General features: G+C 41.0%; 16 protein-coding genes across 16 annotated transcripts; 7 read left to right on the forward strand and 9 right to left on the reverse strand.

The window, feature by feature from the left end:
- Nucleotides 1–207: 207 nt before the first annotated feature.
- EHEL_111645 (uncharacterized protein) lies at nt 208–606 on the reverse strand (the record flags this gene model as incomplete). The annotated part of the gene is made up of 1 exon (XM_059743555.1): nt 208–606. One exon carries the CDS (start codon nt 604–606, stop codon nt 208–210), a length of 399 nt encoding a protein of 132 aa, XP_059599538.1.
- Nucleotides 607–680: 74 nt separating this feature from the next.
- Nucleotides 681–2,294, reverse strand: EHEL_111650 (importin beta binding domain-containing protein; the record flags this gene model as incomplete). The annotated part of the gene is made up of 1 exon (XM_003888370.1): nt 681–2,294. The coding sequence occupies one exon, from the start codon at nt 2,292–2,294 to the stop codon at nt 681–683; it is 1,614 nt and encodes a 537-aa protein (XP_003888419.1).
- A 148-nt stretch (nt 2,295–2,442) lies between these two features.
- Nucleotides 2,443–3,738, forward strand: EHEL_111660 (cysteine desulfurase/transaminase; the record flags this gene model as incomplete). Its single annotated transcript, XM_003888371.1, has 1 exon — nt 2,443–3,738. The coding sequence occupies one exon, from the start codon at nt 2,443–2,445 to the stop codon at nt 3,736–3,738; it is 1,296 nt and encodes a 431-aa protein (XP_003888420.1).
- A 209-nt stretch (nt 3,739–3,947) lies between these two features.
- On the forward strand, nt 3,948–4,955 carry EHEL_111670 (UDP-N-acetylglucosamine pyrophosphorylase; the record flags this gene model as incomplete). The annotated part of the gene is made up of 1 exon (XM_003888372.1): nt 3,948–4,955. One exon carries the CDS (start codon nt 3,948–3,950, stop codon nt 4,953–4,955), a length of 1,008 nt encoding a protein of 335 aa, XP_003888421.1.
- Nucleotides 4,956–5,054: 99 nt separating this feature from the next.
- Nucleotides 5,055–6,620, reverse strand: EHEL_111680 (Man1-Src1p-C-terminal domain-containing protein; the record flags this gene model as incomplete). The annotated part of the gene is made up of 1 exon (XM_003888373.1): nt 5,055–6,620. One exon carries the CDS (start codon nt 6,618–6,620, stop codon nt 5,055–5,057), a length of 1,566 nt encoding a protein of 521 aa, XP_003888422.1.
- Nucleotides 6,621–6,770: 150 nt separating this feature from the next.
- On the reverse strand, nt 6,771–7,424 carry EHEL_111690 (uncharacterized protein; the record flags this gene model as incomplete). Its single annotated transcript, XM_003888374.1, has 1 exon — nt 6,771–7,424. One exon carries the CDS (start codon nt 7,422–7,424, stop codon nt 6,771–6,773), a length of 654 nt encoding a protein of 217 aa, XP_003888423.1.
- A 90-nt stretch (nt 7,425–7,514) lies between these two features.
- On the forward strand, nt 7,515–8,393 carry EHEL_111700 (polyprenyl synthetase domain-containing protein; the record flags this gene model as incomplete). The annotated part of the gene is made up of 1 exon (XM_003888375.1): nt 7,515–8,393. The coding sequence occupies one exon, from the start codon at nt 7,515–7,517 to the stop codon at nt 8,391–8,393; it is 879 nt and encodes a 292-aa protein (XP_003888424.1).
- Nucleotides 8,394–8,518: 125 nt separating this feature from the next.
- EHEL_111710 (uncharacterized protein) lies at nt 8,519–9,901 on the forward strand (the record flags this gene model as incomplete). Its single annotated transcript, XM_003888376.1, has 1 exon — nt 8,519–9,901. One exon carries the CDS (start codon nt 8,519–8,521, stop codon nt 9,899–9,901), a length of 1,383 nt encoding a protein of 460 aa, XP_003888425.1.
- Nucleotides 9,902–10,033: 132 nt separating this feature from the next.
- On the forward strand, nt 10,034–12,007 carry EHEL_111720 (putative heat shock protein; the record flags this gene model as incomplete). Its single annotated transcript, XM_003888377.1, has 1 exon — nt 10,034–12,007. The coding sequence occupies one exon, from the start codon at nt 10,034–10,036 to the stop codon at nt 12,005–12,007; it is 1,974 nt and encodes a 657-aa protein (XP_003888426.1).
- Nucleotides 12,008–12,057: 50 nt separating this feature from the next.
- EHEL_111730 (uncharacterized protein) lies at nt 12,058–12,753 on the reverse strand (the record flags this gene model as incomplete). Its single annotated transcript, XM_003888378.1, has 1 exon — nt 12,058–12,753. One exon carries the CDS (start codon nt 12,751–12,753, stop codon nt 12,058–12,060), a length of 696 nt encoding a protein of 231 aa, XP_003888427.1.
- A 101-nt stretch (nt 12,754–12,854) lies between these two features.
- On the reverse strand, nt 12,855–13,169 carry EHEL_111740 (uncharacterized protein; the record flags this gene model as incomplete). The annotated part of the gene is made up of 1 exon (XM_003888379.2): nt 12,855–13,169. One exon carries the CDS (start codon nt 13,167–13,169, stop codon nt 12,855–12,857), a length of 315 nt encoding a protein of 104 aa, XP_003888428.2.
- A 48-nt stretch (nt 13,170–13,217) lies between these two features.
- Nucleotides 13,218–13,715, reverse strand: EHEL_111750 (uncharacterized protein; the record flags this gene model as incomplete). Its single annotated transcript, XM_003888380.1, has 1 exon — nt 13,218–13,715. The coding sequence occupies one exon, from the start codon at nt 13,713–13,715 to the stop codon at nt 13,218–13,220; it is 498 nt and encodes a 165-aa protein (XP_003888429.1).
- An 85-nt stretch (nt 13,716–13,800) lies between these two features.
- On the reverse strand, nt 13,801–15,201 carry EHEL_111760 (putative major facilitator superfamily protein; the record flags this gene model as incomplete). The annotated part of the gene is made up of 1 exon (XM_003888381.1): nt 13,801–15,201. The coding sequence occupies one exon, from the start codon at nt 15,199–15,201 to the stop codon at nt 13,801–13,803; it is 1,401 nt and encodes a 466-aa protein (XP_003888430.1).
- A 190-nt stretch (nt 15,202–15,391) lies between these two features.
- On the reverse strand, nt 15,392–16,828 carry EHEL_111770 (putative major facilitator superfamily permease; the record flags this gene model as incomplete). Its single annotated transcript, XM_003888382.1, has 1 exon — nt 15,392–16,828. The coding sequence occupies one exon, from the start codon at nt 16,826–16,828 to the stop codon at nt 15,392–15,394; it is 1,437 nt and encodes a 478-aa protein (XP_003888431.1).
- A 181-nt stretch (nt 16,829–17,009) lies between these two features.
- EHEL_111780 (uncharacterized protein) lies at nt 17,010–17,606 on the forward strand (the record flags this gene model as incomplete). The annotated part of the gene is made up of 1 exon (XM_003888383.1): nt 17,010–17,606. The coding sequence occupies one exon, from the start codon at nt 17,010–17,012 to the stop codon at nt 17,604–17,606; it is 597 nt and encodes a 198-aa protein (XP_003888432.1).
- A 97-nt stretch (nt 17,607–17,703) lies between these two features.
- Nucleotides 17,704–20,703, forward strand: EHEL_111790 (uncharacterized protein; the record flags this gene model as incomplete). Its single annotated transcript, XM_003888384.1, has 1 exon — nt 17,704–20,703. One exon carries the CDS (start codon nt 17,704–17,706, stop codon nt 20,701–20,703), a length of 3,000 nt encoding a protein of 999 aa, XP_003888433.1.
- Between the last annotated feature and the right edge of the window lie 61 nt (nt 20,704–20,764).

Consider the following 20,764-nt stretch of genomic DNA (forward strand, 5'->3'; position numbering starts at 1 on the left):
TTGGAAACTTTTACTCTGAATCTTGAGATGTATAAACCGGCAAAGGAGCTAGAAAATGCTTATTCACCTTGCCACAACAGGATAAGCTGTTATTTATAGGATAGCAAGATAATATAATATAATTATAGCCATTAGGACTTTGGAGGTCTTAAAAATCTCGAGGCATTCAGTTTCAGGAGAAAGAAGGAATGATTTATTGCAAAGTTGTTAGTATCCAAATTGACTATGATGAGGGTACTTATCAGGAACAGGTGCTGAAGGGTATAAACTATGATAGCTAGGAGGTTTAGAATCTTCAGGAGGTGTAGAATATTCAGGGGGTGCAGGAGGTGTAGAATATTCAGGGGGTGCAGGAGGTGCAGAAGGGTTCACCGACGAAGTTCGAGATGGTGAATAGCTAGTCCTATAACTATAATTGTATATAAGAAATGCCGAAATAACAAATAAGGCCACTATAAACATCAAAAGCACTGCCTTCTTATAAGAATAGGGACAAGAAGAATCGCTCTTCTCTTCCATTCTTCTTGAGCCTTGAAGAACTGTTATGTGATTAAGTTTTCTCATTCTATTCTTTCTTGTATTGCTGCGACTTCCTAATTTAATCATGGATTGTCTTAAAAATATTTTTTTAAATTCGAATGGCCAAAAAGGAGCATTGAGTAGCCGGAAATAAGAAAAGTTTAATTATCCACACCATCGAAGAAATCGACTATGATAGAGTATGCCTTGTCTGAAACAGTCCTGTCTCCGCTGTCCTGTAGTCCCTCTATTGCATCGACTATGTCTGCCTCGACAATCTTTTCATATATAGGGTTTTTGCCGTACCTAAGCTCCCATTGTCTTCCTCCGTTTAACGCATATCTGAAGCAGTCCAATATCTGGCACTGCATCTCCGGAACATTTGGAACTACATCCAAGTAGCTTTGTAGGGCATCGATAAAGCCATTATCCATCAGGATCCTAAGCCACTCGAACTTTGTATCAGAGTTGGTAGGAAGATTATTGCAATGGTACATCAGGTTTAGTATTGCCCAACACGCCTCCTTTCTTATAAACAGCTCATACGATGACATTGAGTCTATGAGCATGGGAACAAGATCCATATCTACAACTGCCTTTGCATGCTCCACTGTACCTGCAGTGATATTTGACAACGTCCAGCATATTTCTTTTCGAAGTCTTGGCTGCTTTTTGTTTTCCAGCCTATAGAATATCGGCCTGAAAAACCTCATAAACCCCATTTGAATCAGGGCACTTGTTTGGTCATCAGATCCTGTAACTATGTTTCCTATCATCCTTATTATTGGAGATATTGCACACAAGCATATCTTTGCATCCTCTGCTGAATAAGATATTCCAATGAGCCTATTGGTAAGAGCCTCTAAAAGAGAGTATGTCCTGCTCATCGTTCCGCTACTAAGCACTGCATCACTGCATTGGATGCTAACATCTACAATGTAACTAAGCGCCCAGTATGCGTCACTGACAACCTCTGGGTCTCTTATATTGATAAGCTTGAAGAGAACTTCTAGCGATTTCCTCATATCTTGCTCGTTTGGCGGTGGGTTCCTTCCTCTGTTAAGGTTTGAGAGAAGCCAGGTGAGATTCCTAACGATCTTTATGTGAATAGCGCTTTCATGAAGCTTTAGGAGCAGCCCAAGAACGGTATCAAGAGCACCTGTTTCAAGTATTATGTCCCTCATGCCCTCAGAGTCTCCAGCTATGTTTCCAAGAGCCCACACACTTTGGTCCAGAACTGCATCATTTGTGTCCAGCAACATCTGGATCAAAAGAGGAACCGCCCCACAATCAATGACTACCTTTGTTTGCTGTGTGGTTCCTGATGAGATATTTGTTATGACCCATGCAGCCTCTACCCTAATCTTATTTATTATATCCATGGCAACACTAAACTCAGGCATATCTTGCCTTATGCTTGATACCGGAATTCCACCCATCGTCATTGAAGACGATGTCAAAAATGATATATCCATGAGCTCTATAAATCTAGGCACACACCCGGAATCTATGACTGGTTGAATTGGAGGAGAGTCTTCAACGCTTAATAGCGACCTAAACTCGTAAACCCCCTGGTGGGCCTGCTCCAAATCGCTACTGAAAAGCTTTTCCTTCATCGGAATGAAGTTTGAAATGGCCGATGCAGAGACAGAAAGATTTCTTTTCTTGTTCAGAAGTTCCTCCTTCTTCTGCTGCCGAAGTTCGACTTGCTGTTCCTCCCTCATCTTTCTCCTATTCTCTGTTGTTTTACTATCAAACATATATGACCTTGCCATTTTGATGGGTTCAAAATTTCTCTGTCTAAAGCCACTTTGAACAAGATGGGTACCAGGTGCATCTACTAGTGAAGGCTTCCTTCTGAGCTTGGAATCTGCAAAAAGACAGTTGTCCTAAATAAACATTTCTTCTCACACCCTAGTTGCAATGGCAGGAGATTTAAAAAGCTGTCTGAAGAAAGCCTCTTTTCTCGAACAGACTCCTCTGCCGCAGCCCTTGCCCAACGACCTGACCCAAAAGGGGATATTTTTTGATGTCCAGTCAACTACGCCTGTTGACCCAAGAGTTCTCGATGCCATGCTTCCGTTTTACACATCGGTATTTGGGAACCCACACTCTAGAACACATAGGTACGGGTGGCAAGCAGAGGCTGGAGTTGAAAAGGCCAGGTCCCAAGTTGCCTCTCTGATCGGATGTGATCCAAAGGAAATAATATTTACCAGTGGAGCAACAGAAAGCAACAATTTAGCGCTCAAAGGGGTTTCTGAATTCAAGCTCAAGGAGGGAAAGCCTGTCCATATAATAACACTGCAGACAGAGCATAAGTGTATTCTCGACACATGCAGGAACTTGGAAGAGAGTGGTGTGAGAGTTACATATCTTCCGGTTGGAAAGGACGGAGTGGTTGATATTGAGGACATTAGGAGAAATATAACAAAGGATACGGTGTTGGTGTCTGTAAATGCGGTGAATAGTGAAATAGGAACCATCCAGCCTCTAAAGGAGATAGGAAAGCTGTGTAAGGAAAAGGGGATTTTGTTCCATACTGATGCAGCACAGGGGGCAGGAAAGATCAAAATCGATGTTAATGAAATGAATATAGACCTTCTAAGCATGTGTGCCCATAAAATCTACGGCCCAAAGGGGATAGGTGCCTTATATATTAGGCGAAGGCCTAGAGTCAGGATGATCCCACTGATCAATGGAGGGGGCCAGGAAAGAGGGCTCCGAAGTGGAACTGTTGCATCTCCTCTGGTTGTAGGGTTTGGAAAAGCTGCAGAAATATGCTCGAAGGAGATGAGAAGAGACTTTGAGCACATCAAGAGGCTTTCAGATAAGTTGAAGAACATGTTTAAGAAGAACATCGAAGGAGTAATCATCAATGGATCTGAGGATGGAAACCCGGGGTGTGTGAATGTATCATTTCCATTTGTTGAAGGAGAAAGCCTTCTTATGTATCTCAAAAACATAGCCTTGAGTAGTGGAAGTGCCTGTACTTCTGCTTCACTGGAGCCATCTTATGTTCTGAGGGCATTGGGCAGAGATGACGAGCTAGCCCACTCCTCAATAAGGTTTGGAATTGGAAGGTTTACACTGCCACAGGAGGTTGATGTGGTAGCAAACAAGACCATTGAGGCCGTTAAGAGGCTGAGAGAAATGTCTCCTCTCTACGAGATGGTTAAGGAAGGAATAGATTTAAGCAAGATCAACTGGAGCTCGTAGCATTGGGTATATTAAAAGGGAATTATTCCATTTGTGAACTATGAAGTATGTTCCAAAAAGATTGGAAATACATATTAATAAGCATTTCGTAAATATGATAATTTTAAGTAAGATAGTTGAAAAGCCAATGAAGTTTATAAGGAAAGCACTATTGGTCCGTTCTGATGCAGAAAAAATATATAATCAAGAAAAACATGGAGTGCTTCATCATGGGATATATTAATATGAATAGCAACGATCTTATCAAGCCTTACAACGGGGTTGAGCTTAATGATCAGGGCCAAAAGTATAAGAAGATCGGAGAAGAGGTTCTTAAGAAAAAGAAGCTCGGTGTTGTCATACTGAGCGGTGGCCAAGGGACTAGACTTGGATCTGATGCCCCAAAAGGATTGTTTAAGATCAAGGGGAAAACATTATTTGAGTGGCACATGGAGACAATAAGGGAGATTATAGATAAATACAATGCAAATATAACTGTGTTTATCATGACATCTTCATTCACAGATGAGGCTGTCAGAGAGTACTTCCAGAAGACAGACTTTGGCCTGAAGATCCATTTCTTCAAGCAGAAGAATTCGCTATGTGTGGGAACGGATGGAAAGCCTCTACAGTACTACGAGGGATATGCTGAATCGCCTTATGGGAACGGAAACATGTTTGAGGCTATACAGCAGGTGAATCTTGAGGGGATAGAGGCCTTGAATGTCATTTCCATTGACAATGTCCTTGCGAAGATTCTTGATCCTGTGTTTGTTGGAGCATTCTTCAGCGGAAACTATGACATCATGAGTAAATCCGTAACAAAGAAGGAAAAGGAAAGCGTCGGAGCCTTCCAGATAGATGGAAAGCTTAGAATCAAGGAGTACGGGGAGAATGATGCAGACGGAGATGGGGTGCAAGGCAATATATGCAATCACATGTTCAGAACATCTTTTGTTAAGAAGATGAAGAGTGTGAATCTTCCGGAACATAAGGCATTCAAAAAGATCCCATACACAATAGATGGAAAGCTTATAAATCCAGTCAAACCCAATGGATTCAAGAAGGAAACTTTTATATTCGATAGCTTTGAATACACTCAGAGAAACGGGGTAATGAATGTCCCTCGAGAAAAGGAATTTGCACCTCTGAAGAATGGGATGGATTCAACGGTAGACAATCCAATGACATGTGCTTTGGCTGTCGAGAAGCATAGAATCAAAACGTCCATGCAATAAACCCTAAGTTAGATGAGATTCACAAAGAATCCCTAGTATTATGCATGATATATCCCCTTCATGACGACCCCATACATTTTAATTGCAAATCATTAATCATTAAAATAGACTTCCATTAAACTCCGGCTTGTAAAGAATAGGTCCAACCCATTCCCAAACATTCTTGCCTTCTACACAGGATTCTCTTATGTTAGAGTTTCTTCGGATCATTCTTTCAACTTCCCTCCAGACCTTTTTATCAACTCCGAAACAATCCTTAAGCTGCTCTATATACACATGATTAGGAAAATTAGAGTTTCTTGTCGACACATATATTTGCCTTACCAGAACATCAGCAATGTCCTTGACTACCTTCCGCGCTGCTTGGATCCTTTCTTGCTTCTTTCTCCTAAACATCCCGATTACTTTAGTTATGCCAATTACAATTGCCAGTGGTGTGGATATCATGACCATCCTTCTAAAGTAGTATCTAAAAAACGTCTTAATAGACACTCTTGCATTTACAGAATAGATCATTCCATTAGAAACAACTATCCCAACCTCCTTCCCTAGTTTTTCTACTATTTCAGGGTCTTTCGTCAGGAGATCCACTGGAACGGATTTTGTACGGGTCATTCCATATATATAGTCTCCACTTCTTTTTTCTAATATCTTTCTTAGCTCTTTTATCTTTCTTGACATCTCTTTTTCGCGTCTATTGTCTTTCATACAATAATCTCTCAAAATCCCGTGCTTGATTATAAATCCTTTATCGCAAACTAACTTCCCATTGATAACTCTAGAGTGTTCTGGCAAAGGAATACAGGGACGCCTGTCGTCCAGGCAATATGGGCATGCAAACCTAAAGTACCCTGCAGCAGCAAATCCAATGATTGACAGAACTACAAAACACCATTTACTTTTTTTACCTTGGGGTCTTAGCCTGTTGGAACTGCTTTTCGTCGAGCCGACAGACGACCTAGGGGAGGAGTTTTTAGACTGTAATTCAGGCTTGTCCAGGGTTGGGTCAGAGGTAAATGCTCTTTTTCTTATGTCAGAGCTAATTCCCTCCTTCTCGTTTTTTCTGGAAGCGGATGAACGTTCCGAAGAGGATGAATGAATAAAAGATGACGAGAAAGAGGAACCGGAAAAATCCATAGTCGAGTTGTTGGCTGCTGAAGCATCACCCATCAAGCTTGCGCTGCCTAATTCTTGATCTTCTAGCAAGCTATTTCTTTTTTCTTGGTTTGAAGGTGTTCCCTCTATAAAACTGAAATCTCTTAGAGAGAAGCTTTTTGAAGCGTTCCCGTCGGCTTCTTTCCTATTTTTCCTAGGTGTCCTGTTATCATGCGTAGGTGTCGCAGAGTAAGGCTTTTTGCCTGAGCCTCTATCTTTATCATTTTCCACAGGAACGTCGGGAACCTCCTCAAAAACATACTTCTTTTTTGGAGATACATTTTGGAACGAATTCTCCATGGAAATGTTCTTTCTTTTACCTATCAATACATCAATACGATTGTGGATACTTTCCTTGTATGCATCCAATAGCTCAGATTTCTTTGCTGTCAGCGGGGGAATGGCCTCTATTCCGTTCTCATACATAATTCTACGCAACTGCGTTTTTGTTAACTTTGTGTAGTCAAAGTCCTTATTCAGGTAGTCCTCCGGAACCATATCCTTAGGCATCTTTCTAAGGGTAGTACAAATTTTGTTTATCAGGGCCTCTGCATAATGCTCAGCTTTATCTAAAGAAATTACGCAGAGCCATGCTTCTGGGCCATATATTTAATGCTATGTACAGGTGATTTATTTAATCTTTAGATCTAGAGCTTTGCTTCAGGAAAAAATCAGAAAAATATCAATAAAGATTTGAACAACTATTGTTCCAATGAAGATTATGGGTGCCCTAATGCTTGACATAAGCCATATCTTTATCACGTCCCCCACCACCCAGCAAAAGTAAACCTCCTTAGGTGATCTCTTGGGTTCCCTTTTTTGATTTTCAGGATTTTTTTCTTCTCTCTCAAGTATCAGCTGGAAAAGATTAACAGCTATTTCAAGAGCCGATGAAAACCTTCCGCAATGCTCATAAGTCCCGTAGAGAGCACCATACAGATTTATGAAAAAGATAAAGATACACACCATCCCCAGAACACTTCCTTTGACCCCATACTTTCTGTAGAGTAGTCTTGTTGTCCTGTTTCCGAGTATCCTTGCCTCGTAAGTGCTTAGTGGCCTCCTGTTCATGGTTATCAGAAACATGTGGAGTAGAATTGCAAAGACATATTGTGCTAAGAGAAACCCAGAGTATTTTTCAAAGCTGTAATGAAATACCTTGAGTATATTCGACATTATGAAGAAGGTTGAAATAAGCGGGGATAGGAGAATATCTCTTGAGAGTATCTGTGGAATGTATCCGATCACTGGAGAAACAACAAATCCGATATATACTAAAGGATTGCCTGTGCTAAATAGTTTTGCTGGATTCATCATGTTTTGAGGATAAACAAATATATGGGTGGAAATCAATAAATATCTAGATATTTAGAATCAAACAAACATATCCGGTTATGATCCCTGATGGTAAAGGAAATAGTAAAAAATAAGATTTTAGAAATGTCTGGAAACAGCAACAGATCGGACGTCTCCTTTCTCCTGGATTATAATCTAGATGGAGGCAAGGAGCTGAGATACAAAGCGTACATCCATGTTCTAAAAGAGCTAAAAGGTGAGATGTGTGAAAAGAATCTTATCGCAGGATATTCTATAGAATTGCTACAAGCAGCATTGTTGATTGTCGATGACCTAATGGACAATTCTGAAATAAGAAGGGGTAGGCCGTGCTATTATCTTAAAAGAGGAGCCAAGACACTCAAAGATGCTTTTTTTCTTCTAGCAGCTATAAGAAACCTGCTGGACGAAAAAGCAAGGAGTGCCTATTCAGGCCCAGTATTAAAAACCTGTCTTGGACAAACACACGATACAATCAGAAAAACGAGGTCAGAGTACAATATTGAGACATATACGGCCATAGCGGAGAGCAAAACAGGCGCGTATACTTTCTACCTACCCACGATTCTTGGATATGTATCTGCCAGAAAGAAAGAGCCTAGCCGCCTTTGGGACTTTTGCAATCTTGGAGCCTTGATCTTCCAGATGCAAGATGATTATCTGAACTTCCTTCCAGAAAAGTCTGCGAAGTCGATGAATGATCTTGAGGAGATGAAGTGCACCTGGTTTACCTCAAAGATATCACACATGGAAGGTCCTTCTATTGAAAAGTACTTTTCAGAGGGGGTGGTGTCTCCGGATCTGGTTAGTATCGTCAAAGGTCTCTTTAAAGAGTATTTCCTTAATCTTGACGAGTTATTGGATAAGCTTATTTCCATGACCAACGAAGATGAGAAGACAGTGCTAGATGTCTTCATTTCCTTTCTTGAGTCAAGAAGAAACTTTTGACGGGGCATGGCCCAGGTGTTTGAGATACTTTTTGAGTCTTTTGAAAGGCTGAATGACTTGGGAAGTCTCATTACTTATCAGCTAGAGTGCGTTTTTATTTATTGAGAGCGTACAAACCCCCTAGCATGAACTCTAATTTTTTCAATCAGCAGAACAAAGATGACAATAATCAGAAAAACCCATTTTTGAATACACCTTTCGGGTCTCAGCAAAGTACATTTGGAAATCAGATGAACAAGCCAAGTATATTTGGAGGGCAGTCTCAGCAGACGAGTGCATTTGGAGCTCAGCCTACGGGTGGGATATTCAATCCTACATCATCAACAGGGTTTGGTGGCGGTGGGCAGGGCTTTTCTGCACAAGGATTTCTGAATAAGCAAGCACCGAGCACTGGGTTCGGCACCCAACAGCCTCAAGCATCAACCTCTTTATTTGGAAAGCCTGGAAACCTCCAATCTGGTGGAAACACCTCAATTTTTGGAGGGCAAAGCACACTTCAGCCATCTGAGAACCCGTTCAAGCCCCATGCAGCTTCTCCATCTCCATCCAGCGGTTTTGGAACACAGCAACCAAATAATACATTCGGAACACAATTCCAATCGCAGGCAGGAAGCACTTTTGGAACCCAACTAGGAAATGCCAATCAATCATCTAATCCATTTGCAAGCCCGATACAAAATCCTCTCTCTGGTGGGATAAGATCTACTCAGGATCAAGGAAATGCAGAGTCCTCAGGAATGATTCATGGAGGAGGGTTTGGAACTTTACAGTCTGCATCAGGAACTCAGAGTCTAGGTCCTCAAGTGCAGCAAGCTGCGCCAAGTAACCAGCAGACTACGAATCCATTCTCAAACCCTGCACAGACAATACCACCCACCCTTGGAACGCAACAAAACACCTCGTCTCCGTTTTCTTCGATGCAAGAATCTCAGACTCAGACCAGCGGAATATTTCCTTCGGCAACAGCGCCTCAGGGCTCTGAGCCCACATCCCAAGGAACAGAAGTAAGGGATGCAGTTTCTAACAGGAAGCCAAGGGCATCTGCCTCTGTATTCAACCAGGCGGTGGGGGAGAAAGGAGTAAGTTTTATGCAAATGACACTAGGAGAAATCATACAACAGCAGACAAGAAAGCTTGAGGAGAATATAAAGGTTTTCAAGGAGAAAGCAAAGGAGGTTTTCGAGCAGGACGAAAGAATAATCAGGTCTCTAAATAATTATAAACTGATAAGAAACAGAATTGAAGAAGAGGAACGTGTGATTGCAGAAACAGAGGAGAACGTAGAGTTTTTTGAAAAATGGCTTTGCAACTTCCAGGAAGAGGTTCCTGAAGGGGCTGGGGATGAGCTTCTAATGTGCATCAAAGAATTTGAAAGAGTATGCGACAAATATAACAAGACCATTGAAACACTTAAAGACGAGGAGGATGAGGTTATGTGCCTGGTTAACGAAAACTATAATCTTATTACTACCATTGAAGAAAAACTCGAGATTCTCGAAAAGTACTGAATAAATCTGTTTTTGTGTTCTTATGCGAGAGTTTTTCTGCAGTTGGAATCTGGATGCGGGTATGTGATTCCTCTTTTTAACCGATTTTTCTAGAACTTTCAAAGGATAAAACAGGTATTAGTTCTGGCCCTCATGGAGTTTATTGGGATTGACATTGGGAACTACAAGACGGTGATCGCGTCCTCCAAGGACAATGGAAAAGTATACGGAGATGAGCAGGGAAAGAGATCCATAAAGACCATTATGGAGCTCAGCACGCCGATCCGCAGATTTGGAAATGGGGTGACCAATGATACGGAGAGTACTCTCGAGGTGAGAAGCAGGAGCTTTAGGGACTTTCTTTCTGACAAGAAGGGATGGGGAGATCTTGCAATGTTTATGAAGTATCTTGACAGGGTTGTGAAAAAGAACACGCCTACACATCCTCCAATATGCATGACTGTTCCTGTGTATTTCAAAGAAAAGGAAAGAAGAATACTGATGGACATTGCAAGTGCCGTTGACTTTAAGCTCGAAGGACTGATTGTAGATGTATCTGCGATGGGAATGTTTGGATGCGTTAGGAGGGAGAGCATGCCTAATGAGTTCCTTTTGCTTGATTTTGGGTTTTCCAAGACGACGGCAGGGCTCTTTAGCTTTGAAAAGAACGTATTTAAGCCTCTATATGTGAAGGCTATGAAGGTAGGATCTATGCAGTTCGATGAAAAGTTGATTGACATTATTGTTGAAAAGCATTCCCTGGAGAGAAATAAGCTGGTTCGGGAAAAGATCAAGAGAAACCTTGATAAGATCAAAACAACCTTGAACTCTACAAGAAACTGCAGCATCCAGCTTTTTATTACCGAGAATCCTTTGGAAGTTTCAGTTTCGCAGGATGAGTATAGGAAGGCGGTTGAAGCATACCTAAATGAGCTTAACGAATTTGTCGATTCTGTCATTGAGGAGACGAAGTTTAGCGGAGTAACTGAGGTTATTGGGGGAAACTCGATCTCATTTCTAATCAAAGAGATGTTGAATGGAAAGTTTGAGTGCCAAGCCACGTTAGATGTCTCTGAATCAGCAGCTATCGGAGCAGCACTTGGAATGGCATGCAGGTCCTTGAGGGCTAGATACTTACTCCATGACATTGTCGGGAGGGAGGTCTCCATAAGAATTCAAGGAGAGGACGTAAATCCGACAGTAATATTTAGTCCTACGGAACTAGTTGAAGGGAACCCAAAGATAGTTACATACAATAGGAAGGGAAGCTTCACAATAGAAATTCTGGAGGATGGCGAAGTTGTTTCAACTCTAGAGGTTGAAAAACCCGAGACTGACGAGGCGAAGGCGATTCATGTGTCTTTTTCTATAGGAAAGTTTGGGACGATCTGTGTGAATTCAGTGGAATGTGAGGAGACCATAGACTACAGGTACAAGCCATTTAAGATGTCTGAGATTGACATTGATGACATCAAGGCACTAGAAGCGAAGTATAGAAATGAGGAACTGGGTCTCGAAAGAATAGGAGGGATGAGAAATGAATTAGAAACTATGGCAGTCGGGCTTGGAGATGTTTTGTACAACAAGTTTAACAAGATAATAACTGAAGAAGAGCTGAATTCAGTCAAGGAAATAGCTATGGACCTATTTGACATGCCCCAATCTGAAACGGTAGGGCAGGAAGAAGAAGTCAGGAATGGTATTCTATCCAAACTTGAATTTGTATCTAAGAAGCTTGTTGATTACAAGGATAGCATTATTGAAGATCTTGAGAAGCATAGGGATACGATTAACGAGTTTAGAAAGGAACACTCGAAGGTCTTTACTCCCAGCATCTACAAGCTTCAGGGACTCCTTTACAAGTTGGACGAGTTTATCAAGAGCTTTGACCTGAATTTGTTCAATGTAGAATCGTTTGATGAAAACTTCATAACAGAAGTCAGACGTGATATTCAGAAGTATCTGGAAAAGGCTAAGGCTGAGGTTGAGGAAAAAAGAAAAGAGGCTGAAGAAAAGGAAAAAAAGGAGAGGGATAGTAAAGAGAAATCCGAAGAAGATGTCAAGGGTGCGCCTTCAGACAAAGAAGATGATAATGAAGAATCCGATGTTGCAAGTATCGACGAATAAAATACCGACATAATCTGTTTTATTAGCTTTTCTTTGATTTCTGCATAATCTTAAGAAGGCTGCTTGGACTCTGCAAACATTTCTCCCTTCTCATCGAAGCTGAAGTAGTTCTTTCTTATAAGGCTCTGGTACATTTTCAAAGTTGTAGTGAATACTAGGCCTGCCAGCAGAAGCATGATTCCCCCAAGCAGGGCTCTTGTTCCGAAGTCCCTACTTATAGGAAGGTTTTCCTCTTCCTCCTTTGGGATGATCTTTTCTTTGATGTTGAAATTGATTATTTTCCTTTTTCCGTCATCAATAACCCTCTTCTTTATGAGAAAAAGATCTCTGTATCTCCTGCGGTCAACGCTGTTGCGCTCCAAGGTGTTTACAATCTTGCTGTGAAGGTCGGGGCTCATGTCTGCCATCTCTCGATGAATCAAGTCACTGATATTTTCAGGGTTGATTTTGAACTTTCCGATTCTTAACGACTTGATGGTACCTGCAGGAGAATCAGCCTTGTTTGGGGCCAGGTTGGAAAGGTCAAGCTCCCTGTTTTTTCTATCGCTAATCGTTTCTCCCATAAAGTTACTTCCCCTACCCTCAAGTGCACTTGATTCACTAATGGATATCATTGAGGACTCACCATTGTAGTCTGAGTAAGTGTCTCCATTGCCAATTCTGTCTATGTATGGAACAATGCTGTGGTTGTAGTACTCTGCAATTGCAACGGCCGGGCCAAATGTTAGAAAGATATTAAACAGCATTTTCTGATTCACCTCATCAGTATTTTAAATAGTGCTGAAACACTGGATCTAAAGCAGTTTCACATCTGAGAGCAAGGTTACAACTATTATCAAAGAATTCTTTAATTCCTGTTCTTCAGCCCAGAAATAGGCCCTTTCACGGGCAGTAGATCTGAGTGCTTCCCCTTTAGGAAATGGTCGGCAGATATTTTAAAAGGATTTAGCCCACTTCTAGATACTAGGCTACTTCCAGGTTGATCCGCGCCTTCTCCTCCATTTGAATCAGATCCGCTTTCCGATGGCATAGCCATATCGCTTCCTCCTATACCTTTTATATGGGGAATATCAATAGACTTTTGCTGGTTGTTCATCAAGGACACACCAAGTGTCATTATGGAGACAACCAGCGTCAGTAAATTTACTATGAAGCCTATCATTGATCTTTTGATTCCTTTAAATTTAAATACTGCGAATGAAACAAAGCCTCAGCCAGTTGAAACAAATTTGTCAAACAGTATCAACATACAAACTAGTATGAATATTAAGAGAGCGGCCAATACTAGAAACACCTCGGTTCTCTCCTGTCTTTGGTTCTCTTTTAGCTTTCTTCTGGTATCTACTAGGGCCTTCTCGATATCACTGCTCGTGTAATTTAATCCCATAAGCTTCAGGGTGCTTTTACCCAGTATCTGCTGATTGGTATCAGCCTTTCCTATTTGTCTATGGACGAGTTTTACTGTGCTCTCAAGCTCATCAAGGTTCTCGGCATTCTCAGAAATGTCTTTGTGTTCTTGAGCGACTTTATAGAGTTTGTCTCTCCAGTCCCTGACCTTGCTTTTAGCCGAGTCATCATATTTTCCCTTTTCATAGAGATCCTTTTCGTAGTCCCTTACCATTGCTTGGACAAGAGATATATGCTTCTTCAGGTCCTCTTGGGAAGAAAACTCTGTTCTTGAAAGCTCTGTGTTTATCTTCTCCTCCATCCTCGGGGTAAGGTGTACGAATAACACCCTAAGAAGAATTTCCGGGAAACAAACAGACGGTTTCGAAGAGACGTACAAGAAAGCCCTATTTATTTGCCATTGCCTCTTCCTGAGACTCTATTATTGCCTTCTTTTCTTGATCTGTGCCACGCCTTGATATCCGATCCAGAATGAAGTATTTGTAAACAAATAGCCCAGTAGTGACAGAGGCAAAGCATATATTTACAAAGAAGAACATCTTGTAGTTTGCTGCTCTGTCTTCAATGGGAATGTCCTTTCCCTTCATCTTATCCTCGGAGAAAAGGTTCCCAAATACAAGAGTGGTAGCAAGAGACCCGAGGGCTGTAAAGGTTCCATGATAGATCATCTGCGAAGTAGATTTGAGGTGCGGCGGGCACAGGTTCATCGCTAGCTGGACTGCAGATGGCTGTAATAGCCCGAAGTACATTCCCCTCGTGAGTTCAATAAGGCAGCTATACAGAAACACATGCGGGTCATTGTAATCTAACAGGAAATAGCATCCAACCCTGAATATCTGGAATAGCTGGGCAATGAAAAATGGCCAGACTAGTCCAATCCTTTTGCTTATTGCTGGAAAGTGATAGAGCATCACAACCTCGAAAACCATTCCACAAAAGGTTGTTGTTGCCACGGGTGACTCATTGAAGAAGTTAACCAAGTATTGGAGCCAATTTGGCCAGGAAGAAGGGAGGTCGTATCCCTTGATCTGTAGCACATCTGTCAGGTACACTGTATGGTATATGGACAAGGCTTGCCTTGTTATTCCATTCAAAAGTATCATAAGTATAAAGAACAAATAAGATCCATTTCTCATCAACTCCTTACAATTTGCCATTATGTCTCTTCTAGCAGTTCTCCCTTCGCTTGCAGGAGATTTGAGCAGTGAAAACACCAATATTGAAGACAGAGCTGTGGTCACCAGGGAGTAGTACCTCAGATTACCAAACTTAAAATCATCTCCAAACTTGATGCACTTCTCTATTACTTTGCAGGACAAGCCATAGCCTGCAGTTCCCCACAGCTTTTGCTTCCCATAGGCTCTAGCGCCTGCCTCAGGGATTCCGTTCAGATAATCCAGCACGGCCTTATCAAGCAATGGGGGAATCCCATTGTTGAAGGCCATGTAAAGAAGAAGGTTCACCCAAAACATCCCTGGGAAGATGCCTATATAAGGCTCTATATAGAATAGCTGAAGAAGAGCACATGTGAGAAGAAGGGCTCCAACTATAAATAGATGGGACCTCCCAAACTTGTCGTTCATTGTACCGATAAAGATATTAGTGAAAAATATTGTTCCAAGCATGGGCCCCATATATTTTGCCAAATCCCCATCAGTAGCACCAAACTTCTTCTTGGCAAAGACGCCTCTAAACTGATGAAGAGTGTAATACTGGAGGTTCACGAAAAAGTACAAAATTTTCGGTGTAATTAGAAACTTCCTGTTTATCTTTTTTATAGACTCCATCACTCACTAAACATGGATTTTTATTTATAGATTTCTAGTAAATTAAATTTAATATATTTAAAGCGCATATCAATTTTACATTTGAGTCAAGTGTCCTTACATCAAATTAATTTTTGATATCGACTCGGCCTTCGAAGTTGGATGTCCGACAGGGCTTATAGATCAAGAACCATTCCTGCTTTTACGAAATTTAATCTCTGATAGTAGATTCATTGGTGTCTTTAGCAGACAACTTGCCTTTTTTTACATTCTCCTGATTGATCTTCTTAGGCGAGGAAAAGACATTGAACAGTTTGCGACTCCAGAGTCCATATTTGATAAGAAACAAGAAGATACTAACGCTGGTGACGACGATGTTTGATATGAAAAACATTCTGAACGATTCTACTCTTCTGTTCATGATTTCTTCTGGGACTGATGTTTCATTACTTTTGAATACATATCGGAAGTAAAGGCTTGCCGCTACTGAGCCTATGGCTGTAAAGGTTCCGTTGTATATCATCTGGGACGTTGCCTTCAGATGAGGAGGACACATTTTCTCAGCTAGCTGCACTCCTGATCCATGCGAGAGTCCAAAGTTTATTCCTTTAAGCACCTCGAATATACAACAGAAGACAAAAACATGGGGATTTGTACAAGGAAGAATAAGATACAATGCGAACCTGATTGCCTGAGATACCTGAGCCAGAAGCAAGGGCCAGAGTAGGCCTATTTTCCTGGAGACTACATCAAAGTAAAACAGAATTCCCATTTCCAATGAAATTTCAAACACAGTGATCGTAGCAAATGGAAAGCTATTGAAGATCCACAGTCCGTTTCTTAGCCACATAGGCCACGATGTAGGCAATACGTATGGCTTAACGCCGAGCACATACTTGGTGTAAACAGGGAGATAGATGGTCATCGCAGCACGCGTAAATCCATTCAGGAAAATTATAAATATAAAGAACAGATACTCCCTGTTTCCTACTAGTTCCTTCCATTCTGACGTGATGTTGTGGTCGGCAGTTTTACATCCATCACCTTCATCTTTCAAAAAAATCATTACTAGGCATACACAGGCGATGGTCGTGGCGAGAGAGTAGTACTTGAGATTTGTAAAATCTATTGCATCTGTCCCTCTCCCTGTTTTCATTATTCCTTCAAGACTAAAGATACTGAGCAAGTACCCCACTGTTCCCCAAATTCTTTGCTTTCCATAGGCTCTAGAACCTACATCCGGGAACTTGGCCAAGTAGTCAAGGATAATCTTATCGAGCAACGCCATGATCGGTGTGTTGGTTCCTAAATATGCAAGCATATTCACCCAAAACATAAAGCGAATGTTTCTTACGTACTTTTCTATATAGAATAGCTGAAAGAAGATGCAGGATAGGGATAGAAGACACACCATAAAAAGCCTTGGCCTTCCAAACCTGTCATTCAATGTTGCAATGAGTATATTTGTAAAAAAGGTTACAAATAAAAGAAGGCCAACCGCGCTTAGCTCACTTTCCCCTATCCCAAACATTTCCTTGGCAAACAGAGGCCTGAATTTGTGCAGTGTGTAATATTGCATGCTAATGGCAATGTACAGAATCTTTGGCACAAGTAGGAACTTCCTATTCAATTTCGAGAGAAAGTTCATCTCAGAGGATAAAGGGTGTCCTTTATTTTTCGAGTCACCAATTTTAACAAATTTTTAATCAGACACTTGATTTAAATATTCATTTGTCAATAGCTTCTAGAGGCATGGCTCCTTTATGGCCATTGGTTATTTCTGCCTAGGGGCGGCTTAGAGACTTGAAAACCACAGCCCATAGACAGTGATGCCGAAAAAGATCAGAGCAGGCATAGTGAATGGAGTGCTAATTACCATAATTATTGTGCTTGGAGGAGTGATTGTATATCTTTCAAAACACTGTAGCTTCCTCAATGAAATCTATGAAGATACAAGAAGCATAATTCTAACGAACAAGAGGGATATTGACAAAAACATCTATGGAGACAAGATGAAAATCAGGATCTCTGACAGAAGCCTCTATGGAGGGATGTGGAAGGGATTTGAAGAATTGAAGACGAATGTAGTCATAATAATTTCCCAGGATGAGGTTGTCAAGGTCTTTGACATTGTTTCTAAGGAGATGAAAGAGTATAATCATGATGAATATATAGAGCATATAAATAGAAAAGGCAGCTGTTTATCTTTCTTGAATAATTCCAGACATGGAATCCGGAATTTTCTGAAGGACACCTTCGAGGATGACGAGCGTGATATAATAGAAGATGCACCCATAGTTCATGGATGTTTAATACTCCCAAACACAGATGGAGGACTTAAGTTTATGTCTAAATCAAAAATAATGGATGTAGACTGTGGCTGGAATGACATCGTTGAATACATCTATCCTGACAAAGAAATGTGAGTATGAAATAAATTATGAATACATGTGGCTTGTTAGTTTACTATAATTAGTGTATGTCTTTAAAGACCTCAATAAATAAAAATTACCTGGGAAGGGCATGGAGAAAGCAGAAACAGGGCTAGATGTGGATCTCATGGAAAGGCTAAGCTCGAAAAACTGGAAAGACAGGCAGGAGGTGTACAGCGTGCTTGGATCTCTGTGGGGTGAGGGAAAGGCAGCTGAGCCCGAGGTTATCCAGAAGCTCCAAAGCGAAAGCAACATTCCCGCACTGGAGGCTGCTATAGATGCGCTTTTGAATGTGAATGGGCTTCGAGCCAACGATATCAAAAAGATATTTGGAAATATTGGGAATCCAAAAACAAGTATTAGGACCAGGATTGATGCACTGATTGACAAGCTAGAAGACACCGAAGAGGTTTTGGAGGTTCTAGGCGAGCTTTTAGGTTCTAAGTCGCCTAAGAATGTAGTTGGAGCTCTGACGGCCATCTGTGGAATTGTCAAAAAAAGAGGGTGTGATCTGAAGGGTATAGGAGGTAGGATCGAGGAGATAATGAGCCACGCTGACAAAAATGTTAGGAGCGAGGGATTTAAGTTGTGCGTAGAGCTTTATAAAAGGAACGGGGAGTCTGTTTTGCCATATTTGAGTGGATTGAAGCCGATACAGCAAAAGGAATTGATGGAAGAATTTGAGAAATGCAATCCTGTTGTTGAAGAAGGGAGTGTAAAGGATCCAGAGTGCCTTCCGGGTGATTTTGTCAGAGAAGCGTCTGATGATAATTGGAAGGTTCGGTTGGAAGCCATGCGTAACATCAAGAGGATTGCCAAAAATATTGAATGTAATAACGAGCTGAACAACCTTCTGTGCAGAAGAATAGGTGATGTTAATAATCAGGTATTTTACATGACTCTCGAGATTATAAACGAGCTAAGGCCCAAGAGTTTAGATATCATAAAGGGTCTTGTTGAAAGGCTAAAAGAAAAGAAAGGCACTACCTCTGAGAAGATAAAAGAAACCCTTTTTTGCCTTGGAGTCAAGATAAATGGGAGCAATGCCGAATTTTTAGGTCATAAGAATCCCCAGGTAAGACTAAATATATTGGACTATTCATTGAGAGATCTGCAGAACGACAAGGAATTCATCAGGATGATAGGAAATTGCATTCTCGATCCTGTAGGAGACGTTAGAAGCAAGGCAACGGATATAGTTACTGAGATCTGGAAGAAATATGGAAATGTATTTGATGGGGTTGTTAGTCCAAATGCTCTTACAAGGATCAAGAAGGTAATTGAGAAAACCGGCAAAAAAGAGGCTGTACCCAGTATACCTTCAGGATTAAAAAAGACGTCTGATAAGAAGGAAAAAACAGATGAGATCAGCACTAAGGAGAATAAAAGCCTGAAGGAGAAGAGCATTTCTCCGGCTCGCCAAAAAGACCATTCCAAGGATATAGGGCGACGGATTAAGGAAGATGACGGAGTGGGTAAGAGAAAGCATTCTCAGGCAAATGTTAGCATTCTCCTCAGCAACGTTAATAAGCAGAGGGTTAAGGGCAGTGCTTCTAGAGAGGAGGTTTTTACACCTCAATTTATCCAAATGATGGATAGTGGACCCTTCCATCAGGTTTATGACTTGTTTGATAGTATAGACAAGACCATTGTTAGCGACTTCCTCATAGATTTCCTAGTCCAGTCAAATGCCTCGGAAGCATTCATCAACTCCACCCTCTTATCATTCATATCAAACAAGTACATTTTGAAGGAATTTGAATGCAGAAAGCTTGTGGAGTATCTTCTATCTAACGGGATGGTTGAGGAGCTAGGAATGATGGATCGGGTTTACCCTGTGACAAAGCTGTTTTTAGTTTATCAAAAGATAGGAAGCAAAGAATCTAACGACGAAATATTGAAGCTAGTGAAGAAGTACAAAATGTTTAGAGGAGATAAGAAGCAATTTATTGAAGGAATCAAGAAAAGAGGGAAAGTGGAGGTTGAAGAAGTGATAAAGGGATGCCCAGACTTCCTGAGTTTTGTGGATGAGCTTGAAGGGAGTTTCATGTCTATAGCAGAAGATGGATGTAGGAATGTAAAGATGGAGGATCCCAGAGAGGAGTTTGATGGATTTATTCCTAAAAAGACAGGAAATACAGAAATGATTGTGGACAGAGAAGAGATAGATATAGAAGCTCCATTTGTTCAAAATGATTCCTTTGTAGTCGGGGATGCAGACATCGAAGCTTCTTTTGAAGCATTGAGCATACACTCTGTCTCTGGAGTCTTTACTCCAAACTCAAAGAAAATCAGGAAGGAGGTGGTGCTTCCCGAGAAGAAAAAGAGAGAGATAAGTGGGCTAGAGCTTATTCTAGACCATCTTATTGACTCAAACCCCGGGGTTAGTGAGGTTGCCTTTAAAAGGCTTATGAGCATTATAGACTCAGAAATTGAGTCTCTTCTGTCTTTCTCAAATTCAATAATCAGTTCGATTTCGATTCAGCTTTTTGATGTGCTTCATAATCCATCATTTTCAGAGTTGATTCTCCAGGTTTTTTTCAGGTTGAGCCAAAATGGACTTTTCTGCAGCCAACTGAGAAAAGAAACCTTGTTGAGTGCAAATACAGACCTTATAAAGATAATGAAAAGGCAAAGCTGCAAAAAAAACAACTTCCAAACATCTCCTCAAGGAACTTCTGTGCAAGACACTTCACTTATAGGCGAAATTCTAATCAACCTATGCTTAAACTCCAGGGCTAGCCTTATCTTAGAAGTATACTTAGAGATGCTGGTTTCTTCTAAGGAGGAGATTCTTCTGAAGCTTATATGGAGGCACTCCAAGGCACTAAAGATGGATGACCGCGAGGAGATGTCGAAGGTTCTTGATGTATTGATGCGCTTCTACGACAATAATTATAACTCCATTCTTTCCGAGGACAACGTCACCCTGAAAATACTACAACTCCATCTGAGAGAAATGGTTAAATTCTATAGAAAAGACATATATGGATTTGGGATTCGAGGTCTTGCCAAGATATTTGTCGGGTCTATGTTTGGAAACACAGAGTCCATACACCACCAAGAAACCAAGAAGATTGATACCAGCTAGATATTGCCGTTAATAAACCCATTTGTTCATGCATTCCATTAGATTTTCTTAAGATTCTGAT

Source organism: Encephalitozoon hellem, chromosome XI (assembly GCF_000277815.2).
Source record: "Encephalitozoon hellem ATCC 50504 chromosome XI, complete sequence".
NCBI classification, from domain to species: Eukaryota; Fungi; Microsporidia; family Unikaryonidae; genus Encephalitozoon; species Encephalitozoon hellem.